General features: G+C 36.8%; 1 protein-coding gene across 1 annotated transcript; it reads left to right on the top strand.

The window, feature by feature from the left end:
• The first annotated feature begins 3,078 nt into the window (after positions 1-3,078).
• On the top strand, positions 3,079-16,782 carry LOC141020064 (nuclear GTPase SLIP-GC-like). Its single transcript, XM_073495108.1, has 22 exons — positions 3,079-3,122; positions 5,250-5,328; positions 6,305-6,420; positions 6,564-6,611; positions 6,741-6,779; positions 7,006-7,039; positions 7,188-7,280; positions 7,712-7,802; positions 9,482-9,698; positions 9,823-10,050; positions 11,082-11,288; positions 11,416-11,591; positions 12,072-12,165; positions 12,258-12,345; positions 12,487-12,608; positions 13,038-13,211; positions 13,302-13,459; positions 13,637-13,754; positions 14,904-15,012; positions 15,123-15,256; positions 15,453-15,534; positions 15,690-16,782. Exons 2-22 carry the CDS (start codon positions 5,262-5,264, stop codon positions 15,746-15,748), a joined length of 2,454 nt encoding a protein of 817 aa, XP_073351209.1. The 5' UTR covers positions 3,079-3,122; positions 5,250-5,261; the 3' UTR covers positions 15,749-16,782.
• Positions 16,783-19,606: the final 2,824 nt, after the last annotated feature.

The following is a 19,606-nucleotide window of genomic DNA, read 5'->3' as shown; positions in this document are numbered from 1 at the left end:
ATTACAAGCTATAGGTTGGATTTAAAATGAACGTTAGGCTTTTAAATGACTTTTTTTCTTTCATTTTCAATGATAAAACTTTTCATATATGAGAAATAGAGAGAACTAGATGATAGTGATTGTTTTGTTTTAATCTACACTGATTTTAAATGCATAAATGTACAGACAGGTGACAAAGGAAAACCTAAATGAATGAGTGGAGATATATTACAAATGCAGGTGCTTTCATACAGGACTCGAGGGGTCATTAGATATTTTTATGATAAGGAAAATTATGTGAATCAATTTTAACACCTGTGGGAGACGGTTCCAGCGACTAGGAGCTTCAAGTTTGTCCTGTAAAGTGTCACCAATCTTTTTTAGATTTTGTATACTGTTCAATAAAGTTCTCTTCTGAATGAAAATGCCACTGGTTGTTTGGCTTCTTTGTCATTAATGTTGTCATTAAAGCAACCAAAAGCTGCTCAAGTTTCTCCCTGACATTAATTTTCATTGTTTTTGGTCTTCATTTTGTCAATGAAGAGAAAGAAATTGTCACAGTCCTGATGCTGTTCATCTTCAAAACTTCTTTCATACAGGGCAACGATGTTCAGCTGTTTTTCTGACAATAATTAATCTTCATGTCTAAACAGGTTCAGTAGAGGCATGTTGTTATTCATTTTGGATTAATGGTAACTGCAGGTATTTGTTCATGTTGGGTCATGTTAGCAAACTGCAACTTATTGATGCTAGAAAATGGAACATGTTGACTCATAGATGGCCCATAAATAGGGATGGGCATCAAGAGGGCTTTTTTAAATTCTGCTTTTTCAGCCTAGAGTTTCATCACCACTCTTATCAGTTCCTTTTTTTATTTCTGTGCAAGAAAAAGACTAAATTAATAAAATAGAAGTTCCTTTATAAACCAGAGATAAAGAAAAGTGTGATTGCTAAGAGGAAGAACAATAAAATCAGTGACATGATATCAGGCAACCACTTTATACAACAGTAAAACACTGTGTTTAACAGGTGGTGGATCTCGTATTCTTTAAGGGTTAATTTCTCTTTAGGATAAAAAGTTTTCATCCTTTTTGCATGGCTTTCTCTGTTTTGGGTGTATGCAAGTCATGAGTCATACACAATACAGACAATAGGAACAATTTCGACATACAAATGGCTTTAGTGAAAAAAGTTAAGCTTTCTGATAGGTCTGACAGGATTTTGTGAGTGTGATTTGCAACAAGGATACACAATATGTCCATAGTAAAGTGGTCAAATCAGAAGAACACTTTAAAATTTGTGTAAAAAGCACTGATTTCTACATTTAAAAAATCAAGTTATTTTTTACGATCACTCCTGAAAAGACTCAATCCTGGACTTCTATAAGCTTTTTTACAAGTACGTAATGGTTTGATACATTGATTGAGTTGTTTTCTCTGGCAACACTCAGGGTCGGTTTTGTCTCTAAATGCTTCCAAAACCATTTCTAGCTACACATGAACAATACCTAACCTGTTTATCCATGCCTTTCCAATAATTTTAAAGTCTTTCAATAAACACCAGATTAAGGATATCACTGTCCATTTACTTTTGTTTTATTTGTTTCGCTTTGAGACAACCGGCCCCACAATGACTGAATAAATCCACCTGATGTGATTTTCTTTACATAACTCCCACATCATCATGGAGTAGGTGTTGCTGTGTTGAGCCACAATGTTACCAAACCGGTAAAGTTTAGGGGGAAATCTTTACTTTTTGTTACTGCTAACAACTCAGATACATTGTATTGTAAGCGCATTAATTTGTGTGCTGCATTTTACTGCTGCAGATGTTTAGCTACTTTATACATTGCTGCGTTATTAAATCAGTGCCATTGATATTTTGCATGTGGCTGCCCTGTAAGAAAAAACATATCTAAAAAGTCAACTTTTGACTTTTTAGCTTTGTGATAATGTATTTTTCAGCTAATCCAAGAGGATTTTAAGATTTTAAGATTTTTGTCTCGCAAATGTGTCAATCCCACTTGCCTGTGCACTAAAGGGCCACATGCATGTGCTTGGTATAAAGACGTTTAGCCACTTTCTGATGAAAACCACAAATATGGGCCTATGGGCCCCATGTACAGAGGCTGTGTCCTCGCTGCAGCCAACCTGTGGCCCTTTGCTGCATGTCATCACCCCTCATCTCTCATCCCATTTCCTGTCTGCTCCTCTCTCTGTCCTATCTTATCAAGCCTTGAACAAGGCAAGGTAGTACTGCGTTTTCTGGTCCTGGCATCAAGCTGGAAAATTGGTGTCATCTCTGGACTGCCTGTTTTGTCTAAATCAAAAGGGGAAAAAATCTTCAGTGCTCAAATGTTACATACATAAATACTGTGAGGATAAATACAGTATCTGTCCAGCAAAACATTGACTTCTACTCCCCTTTGGTGTTCACAGCAGGAAAAGCATAGAAAATAGTTTCAGTGTACTATGTGCGCCCACATGCATGCACAAGAAACAGACAACTGATAATGTGCTTTTATTTTATTGAACACAATGATTCATAAAAAAAAACCGCTCACTTCATGTAGTATCAGATGTAGTCATACCCATGATTAAATGCATACTTCAGGAGTTGCTTTGGTATTATGATAGTCAGTAGCTGCTAAACATTAAACTTTATTAAGCTTTATTCATTAATGGGTGACCTGATGTTTTTTACTTGTGCAGGCCTGACTAGTTTTAGCCATGTGAAGCACTGTGGTAGTGGTTTATTTATTTATTTATTTATTGATAAGCCTTCAATAAATAAACCCTAACAGGCATGTAGAAATCAAACACTTTTGCTTTCCTTGATTAAAATGAACTAATCTTTGTTATGCAAATAATATAGTTGTTTGCTTTGAATAAAATAAGCTCATCTAGGATTACTTAAGTACAGTCTTGAGGTACTTGGAGATTGCTGTTTCCTTTTTATGTTGCTTTTACTTCAACTCTACTCCATTATCTGTATTAACACATTTGAATTGATCGTGCTGGACCTGCTTCATGGGCAGAGGTCAGAACATTGGTGATGGGCGGAGACGATATAAAAGGAAGAGCTCAAAGTACATCAAGCACAGGAGGAGTCATGTTCGTGCATGAAGGGGGAACAGACTTAATGTAAGTACACTAACATCAATGCATTACATTCAAAACAGAGTGAAACTAAAGTTAAACATTAGTGTTACTGTGCTATTTTGCATGTAATTAATGTAATACAGATTTATTATCTATATATAATGTTGCTACAACTCCTTTTGTTAAAGCTGCACTCTGTAAAGCTCAGCCCCTTTATTTCCTTTATTGCCAAGCTTTTATAGTGGTAGGACTCCGCAGTGGCGGTTCCTCATATGGGCAGTATGGGCAGCCGCTCAGGGCGGCATCTGTGGAGGGACGGCATGAGCGCCCGCAAAAAAAAAAAAAAAACAGCGGACAGTCGCCCACAGTAACCGGCTCTGTAGCAGCCGCCTCTGGTCTTATCTCATCTCGGCGGATCGCCCCCGGTGCCGACCCGTACTGGCTGCCTTAAATTTGTTTGCATTCATTTCATCCGGTTTTTGTATTGCTCATTCCCTCAAGTCTGAAGTCATGTTGCCTTGTGGGGAGTGGGCGGCTGGGCGCCCTCTGTTTTATAAAGGTGCGTCTGCTGCTGCTGAGAAAGTCTCACATACAGAGGTTGGGCAGTGGCGGATTTAGCAATTTGGGGGCCCAAGGCGAACTTAGCTAGGGGGCCGTCCACATCTGTTCTTTTAACACAAAAAAAGTAGGAAGGGCCACCCCAAAGGCACCTATCAGTACTTGCTCTAAATAAAGAGTGAATGGAATGCGAGAATTAAGGTTTAGATATAACAACAGTGTATGTCAAAATGCCAAATATTTATTTTTTCTAAAAATCTCACCAGACACGCGTGTGTGTGTCTGTGTGTCTGTGTGAGAGTGTGAGAGAGAGAGTGTGTGAGTGAGAAAAAAAGAGAAAGAGAGAGTGAATGAGATTGCAATTATGAAATTACAATATAACAATAACTACAAATTACTGTGCAATGTATTACAAAAAAATTGTATGCTCAACTACAATAGTAGTATGGTGTGTGAGAGGAAGGGGATGGAGATGAGGAGAGAGTGAGGGTTTGCAAAGATGAATTATTTGTGTGTGTGAGTGAGTGAGTGAGTGAGTGAGTGAGTGAGTGAGTGAGTGAGTGAGTGAGTGAGTGAGTGAGTTAGTGGGAGAAAGAGAGAGAGAGACAGGGAGTGTGTGTGTGTGTGTGTGTGTGTGTGAGAGAGAGAGAGAGAGAGAGAGAGAGAGAGAGAGAGAGAGAGAGAGAGAGAGAGAGAGAGCTTAGTTGAACCAGTAGAGAGTGAGTGTATGGTAATTATTAACAGACATTGTATAAAGCAACTAATGCTAGAGAGCGCGCGTGTGTGTGTGTGTGTGTGTGTGTGTGTGTGTGTGTGTCCGTCAACATCACTTTCGTGGTCACACTACAGATACACTACACTTTGGGCATTCTGATGTTTTGTTGTTGTTTTTTTGTTGTTTTTTCTTTATTTTCTGTTTAGAAGTACACAATTATAATTTACAAAGACAATGGTGGGGGGCTACTGGCCGGAGGCCCCGGTCCCCTGCTGGTTGGGGAGGGGGCAGCTGGTTGGGGGCCCCTGCAGGTTGGGGGACCCAATGCAATTGCCTACCTTTGCCTTAATGGTCAGAACGCGCCAGGGGGCGGGGGCTAGGTTCACCTCTGGACCTCAGCTCTCCCTGCTGGTGTTGGGGAGCAGAGAAGCAGGGCAGAATCAGAATCAGAATCAGCATCAGAATTCCTTTATTTGTCCCGCAAACGAGGAAATTTGTGCGTCACAGCAGCCAAAGGACAGTTCAATATAACAATAAACAATAATAATAGTAAAAAATAAACAATATAATAAAAAGGTAAGAAATATACAAAATATGTACAACGACGGGCCTGGCGCTGAAGGTGAGGTTTGCTCAGGGCCTCATGCAAGAGAACCGCCACTGGGTAGGAGGTAGTGGAGACTAAAACAAACATTTTAAAATGCTTTCAGTTCAGCAAATGTTTTCAGTTGTGATAGAATTACATCATTAAACATCCATGAAATGTTTTTTTTTTTTTATTAAATATGGAAATGGAAAATACATTTTAAAAAATGGTCCTTTGGTTAAACTTGTCTCTTTTCACTCAGAATATCAAACACTGATGATTGCTTGTTTTATGATTGTTTACCTTCTAGTTGCTGTTGATCATGGATGATTTTGTCCGTAACAAATTAACTGAATGGGGCCTCAGCGAATATATCCAAAGATTTAAAGGTAAAGTATTTCAGTGCTTCTTTGTTGGGACAGATATTATTGTATTGGTGCTGGCTCAGAACTGGCATAACACAACAAGTATAACACAGAGCAGCATATGTTAGGAGCAAAGTTTTAAAATCCTTAATTCAAAACTAACAGAGGTTGAATCAGGGAGGGGTTCAGGCAAGCAGGATGAGGAAAACAGGAAACAATGAATGCTGGATAATCAGGACAAGTCCACAGGACAAGTGGAAGTGCGCCAGTATCAGTAGTTATTAAATGTTTTATGACTCACTATGTTTCATCCATTTATATCATTTTTGTTTTGTGAGGAGCATACATGGACTACAACTTGCATTCTTGTTTTACAACCCTGTGTTGTATAAATGTAAATTAATGAGCCTCGTATGTTGCACTGAGGTAATCAGGAGGAATGAGGAGTAAGTGGGTGGAGCAGGTCAGGTGATGAAAATGGAGGGAGCAGTGTTAAGAGAAGGCAGGAGGGTGTGACTGGGTCTGTGGTGAGGGGAAAAAACAGGCAGAATATGTGACAGTTGTGACAATTATACATTATTGATATGACCGACCAATACTGAGACATCTACTACAGACACAAACAATGCTGGATCATATTTTTGCAGTTTTGACATTTTAAGAAAATGGGAGAGATCAGTGTTAATAAATTCTGGCAATTCTTGTCTATGATCAGAGTACAAAACCACTAACAGTAAAGATACATTTTAACCCAATTAAAGGGGCACTTAATTAACTTGAGAGCAGCAAAGTGACAAATACTTAAAATACAATCAAATAAATAAGCGATCAGCTCAAACAACAATGCTGTTTGTTCTGTGAGGCTGTAGCACTTTTAGAAAATATTAAATTAAACAATGTTTTCATGACTGTTACACCTTTTATTGAACATTTCTGCAGCAATTGAAATAATTCTCATTTCTGCATGACTAAAATTCACATGACTATTTTTGGATTACAGATGAAGGCATTGATGAGGAAAGTTTTTTCTACCTTGATGATCAAGACATTATTGCTAAAATGATACCACAAGTGGGACCAATGCTCAAATTCAAGAAAAGATTCAAGTTGTTAAAGGTAATGTTCTGCACCACGAAGAGACTTTACTGTATTTGTTCTCATTAATCTTACTAAAAAAGGTATATTTTCATCACTGACAGGAGCATCAACAAGTTACTGTATAAAATTTTGGATTTGCAACTATTTTCTTTTGTCGCTAGGGAGAAGAAAACACAACAAAGCAGGAAACAATTGATTCTCCTGCTCAAGTAAGTTGACTTCAGTCTGTTACAATGTTTTTTATCTAATAAGGAATTTATCACAATCACACATGTTGTTTCAATGTCTGCTCAAAATTTTACATGGCCGTCATCTTAGACTGTTATTTATATTTGCAGTTGCAACAGGAGAATGAAGAAGCAGCTGAATCAGATCAGGTAAAGATCACACTGGATTTCACAGGCATGTTATCAGTGAATGTGCCTCTCCTCCTCTGCTTATGCAACTAAGTTACTGAATTATCCTGAGACAGTCATTGTTGACTAAAGAAGTGAACAAGTGATCACTTCTTATCCCCTTCCTGGACTCCTGAAGACTCCCGGAAAAGGCCTCAGTGGATATCATTTCATGATCAAATCATCAAATATTCTTATTCATTCTCAGGTTTTGCCGTCCACCAGTGTCACAAAGAATAAAGGTGAGATACACATTATCGTATTGATTACACGAAGAGTTCATTGATGTTTTCAAGATAGAAATATCTTTAAATCTTAAATATCCAGGTTTTAATATCGTGAGAGGAAAATTTAACAAACTCTTGATTTTGTATGTAAAAAAACAATAAGGAAAGAGAAAGCTGGATCTTCAGGGCGAGTCCAGCAAATGGCATTCACCAACTATTAAACGCCAACGTGACAGTGGACTGGGATCATACACAGGTATTTAAATCACTTTCTAAACAATTAAAACATACTATACAGTAAAACCTGTTATGTAATGGAACAATTCCCCATCAGTTTCTATATCTTTGCCACAGAAAATACTTCTGATCAGAACACCTCAAACAGTTAAACCATACATTTTATGAACGCCCTAAATGTATTTTTAACTGCACGTATTTAGCAATGTTATGTAGTCTTCTTTTTTACTGGATGATGTTTTCAACCCAGACAAACTTGTATCCTGTGGTCCAAGTGGCCACAGTATGAGCCTGATGATACAATCTAAGGCATCCTAAATCAAGTACCGCTCACCCTTTACATTATTTTTCTCCTTCTTTGTATTTTAATGCACTCATTGTACATTACTGCTGACTGGATACACTGATTCGTTGTTTCTGCTGAATAGTTATTTACTTATGTTCTTGCAGAAGAAATCATATTGTCTGATGTGAAAATCATCATGGAGTGTGTCCAACAGAGGCTACCTAACCAAGACAACAACCTCAATAATTTTCTGAGGTAAGTATTACGTTTATTAAGATTTATATATTTAACATTCCTTGTTGCATGAGCCTAGTTCTACTTTTGGCACATTTCAGCTCCTGCATGCTTTCAGCAACAGAAACCATTAAACAATCAAAACATTCAGCTCTTTCAGGAACAGTGTGCTTATATTAACTATCATACCTCTTGTACTTTTTAAAAGATTAAGCTATTTTCCAACAAAATTTTACTATAGAGAATGAATGAGAGGCACATGATGATCACTAGGTTGGCAGTTCAAATCCTTCCTCTGGCTACTACTACAACCTTTACCATGACAACTGCTACTACTGCTGCTACTAATAGCCTACTGGTACTACTACTACTACTAGTGCTACTACAACTGCTACTACTACTGTCGTGTATCGACTTCTTAATCTTTGTTTGTCCAAAAAGGTTTTTCAGAGTTTCAAAAAGTCACCAATAAAAAAGAAATAATCTCCAGGAGTCTTCCAAAGCTGAGTGCAGTAATGTTTAATTGTCGACAATTAAAGCATGTGATCATAAAGACAAAAGTTCATCCAATAAGATCCAAATTCTCAATACAAAACATACTCCTTATATTCACTAATTTGGGGGCTGGGCACCATGGTTTGTCCAATCCTGGCTCGTCCTTTTGTTTATGTCCACATTTTGCTGACTCGGGTATTTTCCTGCACGACACAAAAACACGTGTCATTAACCACTAACTACTTATTTATGGTTATATAGTTATATTACACTACACTACTACTGCTACTGGTACTACTACAATTACTACTTCTACTGCTACTGGTACTACTACAATTACTACTGCTACTACTGCTATTACTGCTACTACAAGTACTACTACAACTACTAGTACTGTTGTTGCTCCTTGGCAGAGTGGGTAAAGCACATGGCTAATGATCCCATGGTCAAGGATTTGATTCCACATCTCCTCACTATAAGAAAGAAATACAAACATATAAATGGATGATTGATCCAACCTGTAGCAGTATCTGCTTGATGTTTTAAATAAGTAAACGGAAGTACTGAGGCCTGCCACATTAAGAAGCCACAGTATCTCAGCTCACTGCAGGTCTGCACTACATTGAGATTTTATGGTCCTAGAAGTTTTTCGTATGATTTCATCCTTCACTGAATTTTCCGAGTAAAATGTCCTTGTAACTGTGGATTTCTTGCTGAAAGCAAACATTTTCTGTGGGAGTGAAGGGAGCTGAGCAGTGTGACTCGGTTTATCTTTGGCTGTCGGCCACCGTATCCAGAAGCAGTGAAGGTGGTGGCTTTTAGTTGGACTAGACTACCCTGTTTAGACAGTTTGCTGTCGAACAATCACACACATTTCTGTTCTGTGTATGAAAGCAAAACTTGTTGTGAAAGCACTGTGAGAGTTGACCACTCTTGCGAGAAAATATTGTATTCATATGCATTAAACTTATTTAGGTGTATTCCCTCTCCTTTAGCTGTCATTTTTGTCTCCACCAAATCCTGAAGAAAATATTGTTAATATAATAAAATGATTATAGCTGCATTAAAATATGCTTGATTAGGCCAGTGTGAAGATGATGTCTTCCAGGTTTTAACACATTCCTTTAATGTCTATGTATTTCTTTGATCAATTGATTAATTAACAAATATTTTAACTAAACTTTAACTTAAATCTGTTGCAACAGGAATAAAATCAGTGACTTGGAGACAGACAAGAGAGTCCTGGTTGGTGTCTTTGGTAAAACTGGGGCTGGAAAGAGCTCTTTGATAAATGCTGTCATTGGAGAGAAGAACCTTCTGCCTTCAGGAAGCATCAGTGCATGTACCTCAGTCATGATTAAAGTGGAGGCTAACATGAAGAGCCCAAAGTATGAGGCGGACATTGAGTTCATCACAAAAGAGGTAAAATGTTTAGAATTTAGTTTAGATTTAGTTAAAGCTACAAAAAGATATAGCTACAAAAATACAGTTGTTAGATATGTTACATTTAATTAAACCAAGTTAAACACAATCATTTATATTTTAGGAGTGGAAAGACGAGTTGTGGTCCTTGTTAAATTTCCTTGGGGATAATGCAGATCAGGGAAATGATCAGGACGAAGAGGAAGATAATCGTGACATTGATGAAAAGCTGACAGCAGTGTATGGAGAAGAATGGAGAAACAAATCCCCTGAAGACCTCATGGATAACAAATATTTCAAAGAAATTCCAGAATTTCTCCAATCCAAGAGGAAGATTTTGACATGTGAATCAGTAAGTAAGATAAAATATTATGTATACATGGTTTATCTCATATAAACGTGTTGATGTTGTTCTTGGAACATCATAATTAATGTTGCTCCAGGACCTTCATTTAAACTCCAACTACAAAGCCCATGTTTGCAATGAGCTGATGTGGAAAAATGAGTTAAAGGTGCACTATGTAATTTTGGAGAAGAGGAAGATTAAGATTAAGAAATCTTAATCAGGTCTTCATTGGCTGATTTTTATGTCTAAACAAACTACATAAATAAACTCTTCATTTTCACAAATGAATAAACAAAATCAAGCGTAGCATTAGTTCTGGCAGGCCACGAAGTCAAGTTCTAAATCAGCATCAACAGCGTAGCTGTCAACACCGAGCAGATCAGCTGATGGCTCAGCTGACTCCCCGTGCCCGCTTCCTATTGGGAAATTGCATTCAGAGCGTGCTATTTAAACTGCTCTAGCCTGACCTCCCTTGCTGCTTCCTCTGCTAGCTTTTTTGCAACCCACCTCCAACCCACCAACTTGCGCAAGTAAATAAAGACTATTTTGACAAAGTGGTCCTGACTGAACTGATCTTAAAGGACAACACAGTTTCATACTGTTTTACCTTGTTTATATTTGGCGGACCCTGCCACCTTTCTAGCTTCATACAGTGTTCTGGGGACCTTATTTTCCTCTGAGAACAACTTGTTTATTCAGTTATGGAAAAAGTAAATATTTCTGAGTTTGTATTATTATATAATATATTGCAAATATTAAAATTCAGAGTTTGAATTTCTTCTCCAAAACTACGTAGTGCCCCTTAAAGTACAGGACTCTCACTCAGGAGACTGAGGGTCAAAACCAGTTTGGAACATATTATTATACTGTTCACTTATCATATCCATAGATATACGTATGGTTAGAATTCGGCAACACAATTACCACTTTGGTGGGTGACATTATACTGTGTACCACTGCATGTACCAGTACACACAGTAAGAAAATGGTCTACCAGTTAAATGAATTTATATAACTGCTTTCATTATTTGTTGCAGGCTAAAGAGTTGTCTGCAAAATGTGTCAAATACACAAAAACTGACTCAAAAGACGGAGATGGTAAAGAAAGAAAGAGATGGTATTGGCCACTAGTGAAGTGTGTGACTGTCAGGGTGCCTAAAAATCATCTTCTCCAGCATGTCACAATTGTGGATCTTCCTGGAACTGGTGACCGTAACAAGAGCAGAGATGAAATGTGGAAATCGGTAATTTAAATGCATGACTGCTGTTTAATGTGCATTACTGTGTTATCAGGAAAACTGTTACATCATATTTTTACAAAGCACTGATAAAATACCTATTCATAGTTACCTTGGGATTATGCTCCTTCAGGTTGTTGGAAGTTGTTCCACTGTGTGGATTGTGACTGAAATGAATCGAGCAGCAGCTGAGAAAGAAACCTGGGAGATCCTGAAAAGTGCCAGCAGCATCATGGGAAATGGTGGCGAGTGTCAGCAGATTCATTTTATCTGCACCAAGTCGGATAATATTGAAGATTCGGATGATCGGTAAGTGATTTAGCAAACCGGTAGATATTTAAATACTGTATAAGATCCAAATTAGACAGTGACACCCAGGAAACCAAGACCTCAAAATGAGTAAACGCAAGCAAATGCAATACATATAATATCAGGGATATGACCCAGTTCTGGGGTCACAGTTTGGTCCGTTTCTGGTGCAACAGGGAAAACAAAGAATGTGTAGAATTACTCGTATAGTAGAAAATAACATTTTTATCATTAACTTTGAAAAATATGAGATTCAACAGTAGCTCATTAGTTCTGTTGGATTCTTACTGTAACAAATAGTGCAGTTCAATGATAAATGAAAGTGTTACTGCTTAAGATATGAATGATAGAAACAATAGTAACAGGCACAGGTTTACAAAAAGATAATTTTGACTTTTTATTTTTATTTTTGAAAGAACACCGTATGCTAAAAAAAACGTACTGTACGAGGTTCCTCTTCATACAAATCTTTTCTTACAGTTCAGCAGCTGGTGTCCGTGAGCTCATACTTGAAAAAAACATGAAAGCCAAGGGAGAAGTGAGAAAAGAATTCGAAAAACTAAACAAGGTTAAGGTGAGTTTTATAGACAGACAGGAAGTCTAACCAAAGATTGTCTACAACTGCAAGCCTGCCTTAAAACCCTTCAATTTTTTTTGTTTTTTCAGAAACATTTCAGTGATGACTGTTTCAAAGTGTTCACAGTGAGCTCCAAAGAGTTTCTCAAGAAAAAACTTCTAGAACCAGATGAAACTGGTAGGAGAAGTCTCCATATATGAACACTTTGTGGATAACAATACAGTTTATACAGAAATGACTAATTGGATTATGACACATAAATGTAAGTTTTAAACATAAATACATGTGATGCAAACTGCGTTTTTTTTATTTTTACAGAAATACCCAAACTCCAGGAATTTCTGCAAGATCTCAATGACTGTCACTCAGAGACATTAAACTATGTGTCTGGAGCTCTTGGGATTCTCTCTCTGATTCAAGGGGCCCGCAGCAGAGACGTGGTAAGATAAATGAATAAAAACTTTTCTTAATTATTTTCAATTGTCTTAATTGTCATTAATATTGACAGAAAATATTCAGAGCAACTCAGTAAGCTTCAGGAAACTAGGCTCAAATTTAATGAAAACATGGCAAATTCAAATAACAGACTTCTGTGTTGATTGAATTGTATTACTAATTAAAAATTGTAATAGAAGAAATTTACAGATACAATAACACTGTCTGCCAAAGGCCAAGTTAGTTAGTTAGTTAGTTAATTTCCTGATTTTTTGTTTGAGAGGCTGCATAATCACAGTAAGGGTGGTCATACTGTGAGCAACAGAATTTCAGAAATAAATAAGGTTTATAAAAAAATGTACAAAACTAAACTCTGATCACCGAAGCATTATGGTTTCATTTCTTTAAATACTGAATGTGTTGTTTCATTTCAGGCTGGCAATACAGCAGATGTGTGCACAGAGCTTGAAAAAAAAATAAGTCATGAACTTGAAAAAGTCAAAGGACCCATGGATGAGGCTTACGTGGCTTTTGAAAAATGCCTGAGTGAGGGGGTTGAAAAATCAGAAAGCTCATGTGAAAGAGTCTTAAAGTCCCTCTTACAACCTGTACGTATTTCAAACATTATTAAATCAAAATTGATTTTGGTCTTTATATGAATATGTGAACTGTCTTTCCATTTTTCTGTTGTGTTTCAGAGAGGGGTAACAGGGAGCGCTTTTCACAAGACATTGAAGCATGTGGTTGAGAACGGTGGTGTCCACAAACCAAAAAAAAAGAAACCAATAAACTTTAATGTCAAGTTAGCTTCATACCTGACTGACAGCATTGATGAGGAATTCAAGGGGACCTTCCCGTAAGAAATGAATTAATTAGGGTATATAACTGTGTAGAATGTACAGAATTAAGAGATTCTTCAATATACAGTTAATATAAATTATGTCAGAAAATACATATGTACAAATGTCATTACTGAAATCCAAACTTGTCGGTGCTTCTTTCATGAAACATACAATTTGTTAACATGTTTCAGAAATGAGAGGAAATGTGGAGCATTCAATGGGGTCATCAATACGTTTTCCCTTGACATGGAGGGGCTGATTCAGAAGTACAAAGATGTCGAACTGCAACTGATATTCCTCAAGACAGAGGTACAATATGAAAACAATACCATCCTATTCATTAGTCCATTGTCAAGCTGTTTGTCCAGGGAAAACATCTATCTAACTATCATCTATTCACTGCATTGCTGTGTAAGTTACACAGAATTTGATAATGAGATGAAATAGAATAGAATAGAATAGAATACACTTTACTGTCCCCTAGGGGAAATTTGTCATGGACTCAAAGTGCATAGTGCATAGTAGTAGCTGCCCTTACAGACAATAAATACACATAAAAATAAATAAATAAAAAATAAAAAAATACACATGACGGCTAAAGACGTACACGTAGGCTACATACACACTCATGACAAATAATGTACGCGTGTACGTACAGTGAGCAATTAACACACCCGGGGGTGAGATCTTAGCCAGTGCCTTGGTCATGGGCACTGACTTGAGAATAAACCTAATGAAAACCAGAGTACACAGGGAGAGCATGCAAACTTTGCAGAGAAAGGCCCTGCCCCAGTGGGAATCCAACCCAGAACCTTCTTGCTGTGAGGCGACAGTGCTAACAGATAAAAAAAGCTGACTGCCAAAGGTCCTGCTATGAAAGTAAGATTAAATAGATAAATAAAAAAAATAATATATATATGTATGTATATATGTATATGTATATATATATATATATATATATATATATATATATATATATATATATATATATATATATATATATATATATATATATATATATACATATATATATATATATGTATGTATATACATATATACATATAAATATACATATTTATATATATATATATAAATATACATATTTATATACTCTACTCTACTATACTCTACTAAAGAATAAGATTAAGAAGCACTATTATAACGATAACTATATATTATTACAATATTACTCAATCGTCTTATTTTGATGGTAACTGCACACCTGTAAAGTTTCATGACTGCATCTTGCACGGTTGTGACGCTATCATGCTTACAAAGATCTGTCCACAGACAGAAACACCTGCCAAAATACTTAAAATCCCTTTTGTGGTAGTTTCCATCACAATAGTTAGTCTCCAGGAACACATTTTGCGATGATGACAAAATGACACACATGCACACATTCCACAAGGTGAAAACATTAAAAAATATGGTGCCCTGTATTGTTTTTTCTCTAAGGAAGAAACAGTTAAGATGAGACTCAACAAAATCATCCGGGAGTACAAGAAACTACTCTACAATAGTCTGACAAAGATAATCGAGGAAAAGATGCAGGACTGCTATCAAAGTAAGATAAGAAATCATGACATATACAACCTGGTAGTATAATAATATACATTTACATCATTATCATAGCGCAGAAAATGTAGTTGACATAATTTTTCTGTTTTATTGCAGAAGCAGCAGGATTCAGAGGAAAGGACTCACTGAAAAATATGAGGGACACAATCAAGCAGCATGTACATTCTTCAAAGAACACCATGTTCAAGCAGGCTAAAGATGTAATGTTGAGCCAGCTGAGAGAACTGAAGGTTTGTGACAGTCTATCAAATCCATTGATGATATAGTCAAAAATCATAAGGCACATCTTTCTTGTAAGTCTTTTTTTCCCCTTTTGTTCAGTCTGAACACAAATGTAGACAGTCAAATCACATAGGATTCAGTTGAATATTGAACACTGTTTGGCAGTGTGAGTGATAACTAATAAAGTTTCTGATGCTGAATTAGGTTTTCATCCTGAAGAAACTGGAGGAAACGATGCAGAAATCAATCGAGCTGTCACTCAAGACAGATGATTACACACTCCCAGGTAAAGGAGATGCATCAAAGTAAAAAAAATAAAAGACTCAAAATGTAAATACTGTAAATGTTTATTGAAATTAATGTCAAGACATTTCCAATAGTGTTATTGATAGTGCACTTGTTGTCAACAAAATGTTTTGTTTTTCCTTTCATTTTATTTAGATTTCACAGTGGAACTTGCAGAGGTGAAAAAACACTGCAATGACTTGACGAAAAGCTAAGAAGAAGAAACTCCACAGATTTGGTAAAACTTTTGTTGAAATGTTCACATGATGCGCTGATTCTAACCTGTTGTAAATAATGCTAACAATGTATTTACTTACAATAGCAGCTGATTACTGTTCAGTGTCACAGTCTTGCTGTTAGTCTCTCTGGTGGATGTCTCAGGTTTGGCCTGACTACCAACTAAAGGTCCCTGCAGACCTGCTGATTTGAGATGTGAGGCCTCTGAGATTTGGTCTCAACCATTTTTGTCAAATTGTAATCCCTGTTCTCTTGGAGAGTTGCTTTGGTATGTTCGTGAGTTAACTTGCTGTAAATTACAGTCAGTTTTCCTGAATAGGACATTTTCACTTTTAATTGATTAAAGATCAGAGGCAGACAGAAAGTGTGTGTGTCTTAGCAAAGTTCCCCAGTCAGATTTAAACCATGCAGGGAAGTTGTGGTTTTCATTGTTCTGGTCCGAGCCTCCAAGCCATTATGATGCAGAGACATTTCATTTTTTCTCCTTCTTGATTTTATTTTATATGTTATTCGTTCACATTTTTTATTTAGTTGTTATTTTTTAGTTAAGTTTAATGGTTGATTGGGATCAATGCACTGCAATTTAAATGATATTTTATGTATAGATGTTTTTATTAAGCCTTGAACCTTGATTACAAGCAATAGGTTGGATATGACACGGACATCAGGCTTTTCAAACAAATGATCTTGAATGACCCTTTTGTCTTAATGCTAAATAATTTTTCTGTGTGTTCATATTTGAGAAATAGAAAGTAGATGATAGTGATAAACCAGTTGATTGTTTTGCTTCTGATTTTAAATGCATAAATGTACAGACAGGTGACAAAGGAAAACCTGAATGAATGAGTGGGGATACATTACAAATACAGATGCTTTCATACAGGACTCGAGGGGTCATTGGATGTTTTTATGAGAATGAAAATTATGTTTTGGTGACAATTATTAAATCATCACCAATCTTTTTAGATTTTATATACTGTTCAATAAAGTTCTCTTCTGAGTGAAAATGCCACTGGTTGTTTGGCTTCTTTGTGGTTAATGTTGTCATTAAAGCACCCAAAGGCTGCTCAAGGTTCTCCCTGACATTTATTTTCATTGTTTTTGGTCTTCATTTTGTCAATGAAGAGAAAGAAATTGTCACAGTCCTGATGCTGTTGATCTTCAAAACTTCTTTTATACAGGACAACGATGTTCAGCTGTTTTTCTGCCAATAATTAATCTTCATGTCTAAACAGGTTCAGTAGAGGTATGTTGTTATTCATTTTGGATTAATGGTAACTGCAGGTATTTGTTCATGTTGGGTCATGTTTGTGTTGTTTCCGTGTCATGGACGAAGCGACTCCCAGTTCTTTTTTAACATATTCTTTTATTCAGCTACCAGGTTCAACCCTGTAATCAACTCTGCCCTTGGTTACATTCCCGCGCCTCTCTTGCACTGCTGTCACGTGACCCTCTCCCAAGTCCCAAATATGTCACATCTCCCTCAACAAGACCTTTTTTTTTTTTTTTTTTCATGTTTACCAGAACATGTACACATTTGTGACAGCAGTAACATTTTCTTTTTACATGTTTACCAGAACAGCAGTAACATTTTCTTTTTACATGTTTACCAGAACATCTACCAGAACATGTTTACATCATGTACATGTACAACATCTGAAAGTGTGTGTGTCTTAGCAAAGTTCCCCAGTCAGATTTAAACCATGCAGGGAAGTTGTGGTTTTCATTGTTCTGGTCCGAGCCTCCAAGCCATTATGATGCAGAGACATTTCATTTTTTCTCCTTCTTGATTTTATTTTATATGTTATTCGTTCACATTTTTTATTTTTTGAGTTTAGTTGTTATTTTTTAGTTAAGTTTAATGGTTGATTGGGATCAATGCACTGCAATTTAAATGATATTTTATGTATAGATGTTTTTATTAAGCCTTGAACCTTGATTACAAGCAATAGGTTGGATATGACACGGACATCAGGCTTTTCAAACAAATGATCTTGAATGACCCTTTTGTCTTAATGCTAAATAATTTTTCTGTGTGTTCATATTTGAGAAATAGAGAGTAGATGATAGTGATAAACCAGTTGATTGTTTTGTTTCTGATTTTAAATGCATAAATGTACAGACAGGTGACAAAGGAAAACCTGAATGAATGAGTGGGGATACATTACAAATACAGATGCTTTCATACAGGACTCGAGGGGTCATTGGATGTTTTTATGAGAATGAAAATTATGTTTTGGTGACAATTATTAAATCGTCACCAATCTTTTTAGATTTTATATACTGTTCAATAAAGTTCTCTTCTGAGTGAAAATGCCACTGGTTGTTTGGCTTCTTTGTGGTTAATGTTGTCATTAAAGCACCCAAAGGCTGCTCAAGGTTCTCCCTGACATTTATTTTCATTGTTTTTGGTCTTCATTTTGTCAATGAAGAGAAAGAAATTGTCACAGTCCTGATGCTGTTGATCTTCAAAACTTCTTTTATACAGGACAACGATGTTCAGCTGTTTTTCTGCCAATAATTAATCTTCATGTCTAAACAGGTTCAGTAGAGGTATGTTGTTATTCATTTTGGATTAATGGTAACTGCAGGTATTTGTTCATGTTGGGTCATGTTTGTGTTGTTTCCGTGTCATGGACGAAGCGACTCCCAGTTCTTTTTTAACATATTCTTTTATTCAGCTACCAGGTTCAACCCTGTAATCAACTCTGCCCTTAGTTACATTCCCGCGCCTCTCTTGCACTGCTGTCACGTGACCCTCTCCCAAGTCCCAAATATGTCACATCTCCCTCAACAAGACCTTTTTTTTTTTTTTTTTCATGTTTACCAGAACATGTACACATTTGTGACAGCAGTAACATTTTCTTTTTACATGTTTACCAGAACAGCAGTAACATTTTCTTTTTACATGTTTACCAGAACATCTACCAGAACATGTTTACCAGAACATCTGCTCATGTGTGACAGCAGTATTTACATTTGTTCAATCAATCTCTGTGGGGCTTTGATGGTTCTACTAGACTTCCTTAACTCACTGAGCTCTGTAGTGCGTGCTGATGTAGTTCTGTCAGACTGCCTTATCTCCCTTGGTCCATAAGTGTGGTCTGGTGTGGGCTCTACTCTTAGTGCCATCTGAGATGCAACAGTGTTTTCTTGAGGAGTATCCTCATCCTCCTGTACTTCTACTGGTTCTAACTGTGGCACATACAGTAAATGTCTTCTATTTCTCCTGTAAGTAACCCCCTCAGGAGTGATAACATCATACGACCTGGGTGCCACACCTTTAACTAACCGTGCCTCAACATTCCAACCTTTCCCATCATGCATTTTAACTCTGTCTCCTGGATTAAGAGGCTTCAGTGCTCTAGCTCCTTTGTCATAGTGCCTTTTTTGATCACATTTGTTCTTCCTTTTTGCATTGAACACCTTGTTGTTACCCTTGTGTGCTTCAGACTCTAGAAACACTGGTAACCTTGTTTTAAGTTTTCTATTGAATAACAGTTCTGCCGGGGACTTCCCATGATTCAGTGGAGTATCTCTGTAGTTTAACAAAGCTAAATAAGGATCTGAGTTTGAGTCCAATGCTTTCTTAATCAGCAGTTTCACTATTTTGACACCATTCTCGACCAACCCGTTGGACTGTGGGTATAATGGACTAGATGTAACATGTTCAAATCCGTACATCTTGGAAAAGTCTCTGAAAGCCTGACAGTTAAACTGAGGTCCATTGTCTGTCCGTACTGTGCTGGGTATTCCATGGCGTGCGAAGAAGGACTTGATGTGGGTCATCACAGTGCTGGCAGTGGTGTCCTTCAGTACTGCCATCTCTGGATAGT

The sequence above is a fragment of the Pagrus major genome, chromosome 23 (genome assembly GCF_040436345.1).
Source record: "Pagrus major chromosome 23, Pma_NU_1.0".
Classification (NCBI taxonomy): domain Eukaryota; kingdom Metazoa; phylum Chordata; class Actinopteri; order Spariformes; family Sparidae; genus Pagrus; species Pagrus major.
This window is presented reverse-complemented; position numbering and strand designations above follow the sequence as displayed.